The 10,327-nt window shown below is 41.0% G+C and overlaps 2 protein-coding genes across 3 annotated transcripts; one reads left to right on the top strand and one right to left on the bottom strand.

Annotated features, from left to right (window-relative positions):
• Positions 1–19: 19 nt before the first annotated feature.
• On the top strand, positions 20–3,385 carry RBM48 (RNA binding motif protein 48). Its single transcript, XM_040547150.1, has 5 exons — positions 20–341; positions 816–1,006; positions 1,121–1,266; positions 2,015–2,541; positions 3,018–3,385. Exons 1-5 carry the CDS (start codon positions 165–167, stop codon positions 3,102–3,104), a joined length of 1,128 nt encoding a protein of 375 aa, XP_040403084.1. The 5' UTR covers positions 20–164; the 3' UTR covers positions 3,105–3,385.
• EFCAB1 (EF-hand calcium binding domain 1) lies at positions 3,327–10,326 on the bottom strand. 2 transcript variants are annotated; one of them, XM_040547154.1, is made up of 6 exons: positions 10,153–10,326; positions 9,718–9,873; positions 8,137–8,241; positions 6,481–6,632; positions 4,714–4,818; positions 3,327–3,517 (listed from the first exon to the last, which is right to left on the bottom strand). In XM_040547154.1, exons 1-6 carry the CDS (start codon positions 10,208–10,210, stop codon positions 3,467–3,469), a joined length of 627 nt encoding a protein of 208 aa, XP_040403088.1. In that variant the 5' UTR covers positions 10,211–10,326; the 3' UTR covers positions 3,327–3,466. The 2 variants fall into 2 exon arrangements, with proteins under 2 accessions (XP_040403088.1, XP_040403087.1); XM_040547153.1 differs by lacking the exon at positions 8,137–8,241 and having other exon boundaries at positions 3,405–3,517; positions 10,153–10,286.
• Position 10,327: the final 1 nt, after the last annotated feature.

Here is a 10,327-nt window from a genome sequence, read left to right on the forward strand (position 1 = left end):
CGTGCGCTCGTTGCCTTCATGTGATTGGCTCCTCCATCGAGCGCCTCGCCTCGTTCCCTCCACCTTATGGACGCTACAGGTCCCGCCCCGGAGAAAGCCAATGAGAGGGGAGCGCCCGCCGTACACGCCGCCTGATTGGCTGCGCGGGCGGCTGGGGAGAGAAGATGGCGGCCGGCGGCGGCGCCGGTACCGGGCCCGGCCCGGGCGGCGAGAAGATGGCGGCGGGGGGCAGCACCGGCACCGGTAACGGCCCGGGCGGCGCGTGCCGGCACCACGAGCAGCTGGCGGCCTGCGGCTCCCGCGCCAAGTACCGCGAGGGGCGGCGGCCGCGAGCCGTGAAGGTGGGACCCGGGCCGGGGTAGCCGAGGGGGTGGTGAGGTGGTACCGTGGGCCTCCTGCAGCGCCGCCGGGGTTCTGGCGTGCCTGCAGTCCGCGCCTGCCTCTTGTGGGCGGTGTAGGCCGTAATAAAGGAAATCAGCCAGAGACTTCATGAATTTTTACTTACCAAACGGCAGCACGCTGGCCTGGCAGAGAAGTGTCAGCTCTAACTTTTATTCGGAGCAAGCAGCTTGAGTTCTGTGCCCTGTCAGTGAGGAAGCAGTCCCAGGTAGCTGGGCACTTGCTTATTTTTCTGCCAAGGTCCCAACCTACTGTTCCTGACTGACTTTGTACAAGGAGCAGAATAAAATGCAGAGGGCTTTTCAGCCTCCTGACAGGATTTGAGGAGCACTGGCCAACATAAATCCCTGGAGTCGTTACTTTTGCAGTAAAGCAAAAATGTGGACACTTCAGAATGCTCTATTTCTTTCTTTCAGGTTTATACTATCAACTTGGAATCTCGTTATTTGCTAATACAAGGAGTTCCGGCGTTAGGTGTTATGAGGGAATTAGTGGAACAATTCGCGTTATATGGTGCCATTGAAGAGTATCACGCTCTAGATGAATATCCAGCAGAGCAATTTACTGAAGTTTATCTCATAAAATTCCAAAAACTCCAGTGTGCAAGGTATGGTACGGAGCAATATCTGCCTTTTGTTAATTTTTTATCCCCTCTTCATTTAGATTCTAGAGAGTTGAAGTAAAATTCTCAGTTTTGCCAATATGATTTAATTCCCTTCAGGGTGGCCAAGAAAAAAATGGATGAACGAAGTTTCTTTGGTAGTTTGCTGCATGTGTGCTACGCTCCAGAATTTGAAACAGTCCAAGAAACTAGGGAGAAGTTGCAGGACAGAAGAAAGTACATAGCAAAAGCAACAAATCAAAGAGGTTTGTATTTAAGTTTCATATGGAATCCTAATGTCTCCTTTCAGTGGTGGGTGGGGTTTGGTAAAAGCAAAAGTGCCCGTTTAAAGCAAATGCTTTGTATTTAGCTGTTTTAAAAGATGCATTTAAAGTATGCTTGCAGCAGAACGGAGACATCTTTGAATTATTTCTAGGTATCCATCTTTGTGAAAGCAACTTTTAGGTTTTAGTTGATACAAAAAATAAAAAATGCATAAGCTTTAAACCTCATTGTTTCCTTTTCTTTTCAAAATGTTATCAGAAATTCCAGGCAGTGCTGGAAAACTTAGGATCACTTTTCTACCCATGTTCCAACTTTTTCAGGCCTATCCAGAAATACCTTCCTAAGGAAGGTGACTGTAATGGAAGCTTTAAAAAAAAGGCAAAAAACGAAAACCGCGAACTTTTCTAGCTTGCATTTTGGCACTGGAAGAATGAGAATGGGTTAGACTATTGTGCTGTGGAGTTCCCAAGCAGCACTGAAGGCTGGGCAAGCTGTAAAATAAGCCAAGTGCCAGGCATGGGCTTCGTCTTTCTTGTGTTTATGTACTTTGATATCATTGCGAGAGGATATTTCTTAAGCTGCCACTTAAGAAAGAAGAATCACAGATTGTTGTCAGGGAATGAAGTACCACTGCTATTGCTTCTGTCGTTGTGCTAAATGCTGCTTTTTATGTGTTGGAACTAATAGTGACATAAAATAGTGAAGCCGCTTTGTTTCTTTGTTTTAAAGATTGCTTTGTGTTAAAGAAAATAGAGGGGCCTAAGAAGACCGACTCTGCATACTGCCATCAGTGGAGTACCTCAGGATCATGTGCAACTAGTGACTGGGATCCATCCTGCTTTCCAGGTTCTCATGGGGTATCCCAAAACATGGGATATCCTTCTGGGAGTCAGAATCAGAGCCTGTTGACATTTCCCCAGTATGACAGCCACAGTGCTGAAACTTCTGGGTACTTTGGTCAAAGCACATCCCTAACTGGAAACGTGCATCCAGGAGGGCATGGTCCTTCTGCGTCTTTAATTCAGCAAAGAACAGTTGCAACTGACAGTGGGATTGGTAGGTTTATGCCTCGTACAACCCACCTGCAGGAACGTAAGAGGAAGAGAGAAGAAGGTAACAAATTTGCTCTCCTTGAAACAAATACGGATAATACTGAAGTCATTATTGGCCCGCAGCTACCAGAAATACCTAAGGTGGATATGGATGATGATTCATTGAATACTTCAGCTACGTTAATTCGAAATAAATTGAAAGAGGTATGGATTCTTAAAGTTCTGATATTTCATTTTCAAGCACAGACTTTAAGAAGTCTATTTCTAAAATGTTTGCCAAAACACATTTTCCCTGTCCTTTCCCTTTTCTTCCCAAATACCCAAGTCCAAAAAGTGTAGCAAACCTTACTTTGAAACACCTCTGGTATCGAGAGGGATGATAAAATAACTATCACTGAGCATCTGAAATCAGTTTGTGTGTGTGGTTAAAGGTGTTTTTTTGTTTGTTTTTTTAAGGTATTGCCAACACTTCTAAGAGTTTCAGCTCTGCTGTGTTTAATACTGCCTTTGGTGTTACTCTTCCCCCTTTTCTACAAGAAAAGTCAATCAATACAAGTGTGATTCTAATAACACATGCCTCCCCGTACTCCAATATTAGAGAGACAGACTTACTCTAAAACTAGCATTAAAAGAAAAGAATGGTTACAGTTTACTAGAAATCTTTTTTTTTCCCAATTTAGGTAGCAGAGTCTGTTTCAAGAACACCTGTGGAAAACCCAGACAATAGTTCCACCAAGCCACTTGTAAAGCAGAGAAGAAGAATATAGATACTGCTGGCAGCATCTTTCTACAGCCTTTTATAAAGGATATAACTTAAAATACTTACTTTTTTTTTTACATTAAAAAATGAACTTACATTGCATTTCCAAGCAATTCCCTGTTAAAAAAACTGTATCAGTTTGTTTTCTGGAATGAACAAAGCAGTATGATACTGTAGCAATCTTGTCCTGTGCACCTCATAATAAAATAAATGTGGTTAGGCAGTTTAATATAAGCAAATTCTATTTATTCAATTTTTTTTTTTACAATAAAGCAATATTGAAATCAATAGTTTTGCGTTGTTTTTATTTTTACTATACCATGAAGAATGGTGAAGAAGAGAATTCTTGCAACAGTATTCCACGTGGTGTTACAGTTTACGATTTTCCTTGAAGGTTTTCTTTTCAAATGCCAAACGGCCCTGTTTTTTAATTAAAAAAGAAAAAGAATTTAAAAAATGTTTTCAGTTGACTAAAATTCCAAGCTTTCTTCATGTAATGCTTCTGTTACTTGGTTTGGGGGCTTAGAAGAATATGTAAGTTGTCTCTTTAACAACAAAACTAGAGACCTAGTAAAAAGGTAACAGTTGGGTAGGGTGTAGAACAGAAGATGCAAATAGTGGAAGCAAGAATCAGGCTGAGTCTTCCACCTGTTGTCATGACTGGCCTGAACTGTATACCTGAATTATCACCAAGTTTGACAAAAAGCAAGTTATTTTTCTATTCTAATTAGTGAACGTAAATTTGATTCAGAAGCTTTTTCTAAAGCTTTTAATTGGTGTAAAAAAGAAATCAAAGTACTGACCCTGGGTCATTGAAAGTCTTCTGTCAGCCTGCCAGAAGGAATCCGGCACTTTGAAAACAAAGTTTTCAAAGCTTTGCAGGTGACCTGAGATAATTCAGCCTACAACCATGGCTATGAGATGCCTTCCTCCTGTCCAGCCTACCCGGTAGGTGAGCTGGCAGGAAAGGAAACGCAGGTTTCCAGCTTGCCTTGTTTTCAACAGTTTTACAGAACTTTTCTGTTTCTGTGAATTATTGCACGTATTTCAAAATCCTGTTTTTCCATCTCAATGAAGGCATGACTGTTGGTATTTAAAAATGTAATGCAGTTAAATAGGGTAAAATAAATTAAGAATACCAGTGCTGCAGTCTGAGATGACACTCCCAAGGTATATTTTTTTCAGAAAGCTACCAGTCTCTCCCAAAATATTGATGGCAGTAGTGTCAGTAGCACCGAAGAAAGAAAAATAAAACGTGCATTTCTGAAGAGGTTTCAGATAAACTCTTCCAAGAGAATAGTCTCATTTTCTTAGCCTGGGAGAATGCTTACTGAGAATCAATCATTATATTGCTGTCCCAGAAGACACAAGTGCCAAGTAACAGTGTGTGCTTTTTACATTTTCTGGTGCTAAAGTCTGACTGTATAAGGAAACATCTGTCCTGTGAAAGGCAGATGTGAACTCAGCACATGTGCATCTCACAGCTGAAGCATTTACCAGTTGAATTCAGCAGGCCCCATGTAACGACAGTGAGTACCATGATACGTATGTTAACATATGGTTAACAATTATATAGAAGTTATTTGCACATATTTTTAAACCCAAGGCTGGTGTACCTTTATGTCTGGCAGACATGGTCCAAAGGCTTCCAAGAGAAGATTATCATCTCTGACAGCTTTTTCAAAGTCCGCAAAAGAAAGCTTGCCATCATGATCATAGTCCTACAAAAGGAGAACTCTTTAGCAAAGGATGATTACTTGTAGTAATTTTGTTTAACTAATGTTTTATTCACATGGATTTTTGTGAGTGTATGCAAAAATCATTTTCACTGGGACATCAATCTCTGCTCAGACAATTATCTCTGTAATCAGCCTCTACCTAAGCCATAAAAGATGGAGCAAGTTCAATCATCTTTTATGGCTTTGCTAACGGAATTCCAGAGAAGGCAAAGCTTCCAACATGGGAAGAGCTTTAACTGAGAATCTCACAGTCAAATCTCAACCACGAATGCACTGGGATAAAATAAAAGTGGGAGATTTAAAAAGAGGTAACAGTAGGAGAAAAAGTCCTGAACAGGACAGCCTGCCCCTGTCTGCTTAAAAGAAATGGAGAATTGCCTGGAAAATTGCCTGGGTACACTCTACCTTTTACTTTCCTCAGCACAGGCCATGAACACGTCCGCTACAAATACCTTTAAGCGTGAAAATATGTCAGGGGACTGGATATATGCTTAATCACAATGCAGTTGTACCTACAGGCACAGGTCAAAGAGAAGTTTTTTGGTTCTTTGAGTGATGGATTCCACAAATGCCTTTCTGGTTATCTAATAATTACTTGTTTAGTTATGTGAGGTAGGCAGTAATATCCTACTCAGATAACTGCCTAGCAGCCAAATCAGATCTGGACCTTCTAGCATGTATCGGAGCTTTCTGAAGTTCTCATGGAAAAGCTGAAATAGGAATATGTACATGATTAGTTTATGGTATTTTTCTACATGTATGAATTTCATTAGGTCTAGAGGGTATTGCTTGGGCTTGGACTTCTTGTAATCTATTTACCAACTACCCAGAATGTGATGACACTCATTTTGGATGCAACCTGTAGGAAGCTGAGCATGTAGGTGCTCCAAAGATGAGTAATTGCTGTCATCTTGTATTCTGCATGAGACAAGACTCAGCACTGTCAAGAACTAAAGCTAAGAGGGACCCTTCAGCTGAGGCTATGCCTCACAGGAGTGAGCTTGAGAAATGAAAAGATGGGGTTAAATTAAAAGGATTTGGGATTGGAGATCTGGTTTTAAGCAAGATTTTTTGAACAACACCATTGGAGGGGAAGTTTTATTTGATTTGAAGAAAATGGTGAAACACAGCCCCTGGCTGATTCAGATATCCTAGATTAATCACTGGAAGACAGGTGTTACATGAATTACCCTTGACGTTACTATTCTAATAGAGCATATCAACTGAGCAAAGACATTTCATGCTCAACTGATAAAATACAAATGTAATTAATAATAACGCTACTGGAGATGCTTAACGCAGGAATAAATACAGATTGTGCCTCTGAATTTTCTGCTTTTGATTGGGCTTTTCTTTTGACCATGCACATGTGCATGTGCAGTTACACGTGCAAGTTTTTACATATAATTTATAAATTGTTCACGTAATAAACTAATAGTTTTGTGTGAGGATACTGGACTGGGACTCATTAGATCTGGATTATACATCTAGCTTTCCTTAGTAGACTTGTTTATCATAGGTACGTAACTTACTCTGTGGCTCAGAATCCCACTGTAAAGCAGATAGTGTTTGTTACCTCGTAAGAACGCTCTTACGATCTGAATGTTTGAAGATGCTGAAGTATCACAATGAGAAAGTACTTGCCATTTTCTTCAGTGCTATGTCTACCAAGTCCTTAATTCCCTCATCAGGATCTTCTTCTGATGGTTGCTTGAGAAGGCTGTTTTTCAGCATTTGAAACATCTCCTCTCTTGAAATGTATCCGTCACCATTCAGGTCATAAACCTCAAAACAGTCTTTTCAAAAGATAAATCCATTTAAAGTTCATACAAACTATACCACACATCACTAAAGCTGTTCCCTAAAGACAGAAAACATGAACTGTATGTTGTACAGCATATGTGTTGAGCATATACAATTTCTATATGAAATATACGTACCACATGTGATACTGGTCAATTACTGCCTACTTACCGATTATAGTTAAAATTTATTTCTGCTCAGATATATAATAAATAACCTTCAGTTTGTAGAAACCATACTAACTTACAGATCTTAACTTCTCTAAGAGTAGTCTTTTAGAATATAAATGAAGTTTTGGTTTAGAAGCCTATCTTCCAGTGGCTAGGACCAGCTGTCTGTATCGGAAGGGCTTTCAACCTATGAAACATACCCTAGTTATTTCAGAAACTGGTTTGGAAAAGTAGAGGGAAAAAAATGAGTTGTACAGGCACAGAAAAGACAACTGAAGCATCTCTAAATGCAAAGAGAAAATCTCTACAATGGAATATTTTCCATATGAGTATCTGCCTAATTTCTATTTTAATTGCTTCTGCCTCCCTAAAATCAGAAATATAGGACCATAATAAATTTTACTGTAGTTCACAAAACTTATTTAAAAAACAAAAGTTTTTCAGTTTTGAAACACAGATTATTTTTTTTTCCAGGCAAAGACTTTGTCTATGGTCAAAAATTGTACAGGCATACACTTAGGACAAACAACACTGTGTACCACCACACAGCAGTGTATCCTAGAGTGCTTACAGCAGGGCTGCATATTTTATAGCCTGTGGTTGTTCCTAGCGGGGTGACATCCCAGGCCACCTTCCAGAGCAATGCCTTATGATGACATTATATAGCATATTATGGATGGCTGATGCTGCAGCCAGAAAACTATGGAAATAAATGCTGTCATCTTCTTCTTTTTCTATTATACTTCCCTCCCACCTCCAGTCCTTTTTTTTTTTTTTTTTTTTTAAATCTTAAAATCTAGAGTTCTTGCATTTTTTTTTTCTCTATCTTCTTTCTCCATCATTACTCTGGAGGTCCTCAAGACCATCTTGCAAACAGATTCACAGTTTTTCCATCTGTGTTTCCAAGCTGAAGAACTGCTAGAATTAATGCAACTGCTGCTGTGCCCCCCATTGGGCAAGTAACTGAATGCTGGCACAGATATTGGCTGGCTTGAGGAGACTGTTATTCAGCCAACACCACCCTCGTGCTACATCTGTTTACTTCTGATTTTGTGTGTGAATACAAAAACATGTATTCTCTCAGAACTATATAATAGAACAAGCTTTTCTTTGTCAGCAACAAAATAAGGTGGCTGTTTACACAGAATAATCTCTGTCTCAGAGAAACTATTTCAGAACTCAGTTTTTACTGAGCTTGACAGAAGAAAACTCATCAATTACTAAGTTATTTATGAGTAACTAACAAATTATAGTGGAAGTGATGTGTAATTTAATAGTCATAAATTCTATGATTACTACTAAATATTATTATGCAGATAAACCTTACATTTAATCCTTTCTTCCAATGTCCCCCGAAGAAATACTGATAAACCTTCCACCCATTCCTCCACACTGATGCAGCTATCATTGTCTCTATCGAAAGTGCGGAACACTGGGAAGTGTATTAGATACATTTAAAATTTATAATAATAGGAAAACACAAAGGAGTATTTTCTTAAATTCAGTTAAAATACATAAAACCTTTTTTTTTCTGAAAATGTTTTTCTGCTTTCAACAAGGTACAAATACCCTTCTTGAATCTTTCTAAGCCATAACAATAAAAAGGATTTCACTGCTCTGTCTACTGATCTTTCACTCCAGAATCCTGGTGGGATAATGTATTTTCTTTGATCTGTTACTTTATGGACTTTAATAACTACAGGAAGCATGCTTCCATGCAGACAAAACCCAAATAAACCAATATGCTTTACATTAAGGCTTACTTGCATACAGAAGAGGATATAAATTACTCCTTTACATGGAGAGCCAATGGAACTGGAAAAAAAAAAGTCTTCCTTTTGCAAACTGAAATCAACCTTTTCTTTGTAAGCATTAAAATATTTTTTAAGAATGTGTCCATGTAGTGCATTTTCCAAGAAACATGACTTTTTGCATAAAATAGCATTTTCATTTAAATACTCCCCTGTTAGAGAGCTGGAAAAAGTTGAACCAAGGGGTCTCTTATGGAGACCTGAGATTGAAAAGGATGGCAGACTCGTGCCTCCTTCACATTATCTTCTAGACACCTATACATCAGAGATCATTCATCAACTGCAAATATGGCCCTCATTTCATTAATCTCTGTATTTTCAAGTATTTATGCTGGCTCATCACCCTCATCTCCCTCTACCGTCTGACTAGTACCTTCAGTGTCCTTCACAGCACCTCTATTTCAGAAGTCACCCACTCTAGCGGAGTACTTTTCTGGGACTTCAATTCTAAGACAGAGCCATCCAGCCACCAGTTGCAATGACCAACTCCTTGGTGAATCACAGCAGGAAAGAGGAGAATGACACCATGCTGCCCTCTTCTGTCACAACACTAATGGTGACTGGACTATAAGCATCCAAATGCTAGCACCCCAGCTGCCTCTCTGGCAGATCTCCCTTGTATGAGAGCGTGAACTATCCTAAACTACAGGAAAACTACTCTATGTACAGAAGTAAAGGTATCCTTTACTCAGCAGCACTTGTGCATGATGACTTTTCCTTTGCCATCCTTACATGGGTGATGTGGCACTATTTTGTCCAGGCATGCTCATAGGGTCTACCATGTATTTTTTCCCCTCCTGTATGGGCCCTTCTATCTACCTGCCAACTAAACTCACACAACTGGGCAACCACTTAGAACTACTGTAGCAACAGCCTACATGAAACTTTTCTGTTCTGTCAACTTTGATAGTGATCAAAGGTGTTTTCTTGGCCATAGGGATCCACTATTCTTGTAGGAATCAAAAAACAGTTGGGAATTAGTTTAATATAACCTGGAAAGTCTTCAAGGGCACTGTTTTAGAGATCACTATTCAAAAACAGCTGCCCAAAGACTAAAAATTAAAGTTTTACAACCTTTTTAAGCCTACTGATCTCACCTCTGTCCATAACCATGTCATCCGTCATGCCGAACGCCTTGTGCAGGGTATCTCTGAACATGTTGCGATCGAAGCCGACTGCACCAAACCGGTCGCCGGACGCGGTCACCAACGTGTTGAAGAGCTTGATGAGGCATTCCACCTCACTTTTATTAACTGCCGAGCCGAAACAAGAAAGCATATTTTATACCCTAAGCTGTTAAACGGCGGCGTGTCCAGGAAAGTCACAGCTCCCAGCCCCCTCAGGCATCCACCCGGTCCTAGCGATGATCAAACCGCCCCCCTCCCCACCATTTGCTGCTCCTAAAGGATGGGAGTGCGTAAGGCCACCAAAAGAGCCTCGGGGGACCAGAAACTAACCGGGGACAACGGGGGGGCCGCCGAGGGGCAGCAAACGCCCCTGAGGCGGTGGTCGGCCCCGGGCCGCACACTCACAGTGCCTGGCAGAGCGGCTCAGCGCCTCCACCAGCTGCTGCAGCCGCTTGGCGCTCATGGCGGCGGGCGCTCCCCTGGCAACCCGGGCGGGGCGGCCCTTGCCCCGACATGGCTGAGGGCTGGGCTTCGGCGCATGGCTGCAGGAGCGCCTCAGCGCCTGTCTCCGTAGGGCATG

This window comes from Cygnus olor, chromosome 2 (assembly GCF_009769625.2).
Source record: "Cygnus olor isolate bCygOlo1 chromosome 2, bCygOlo1.pri.v2, whole genome shotgun sequence".
Lineage (NCBI taxonomy): Eukaryota > Metazoa > Chordata > Aves > Anseriformes > Anatidae > Cygnus > Cygnus olor.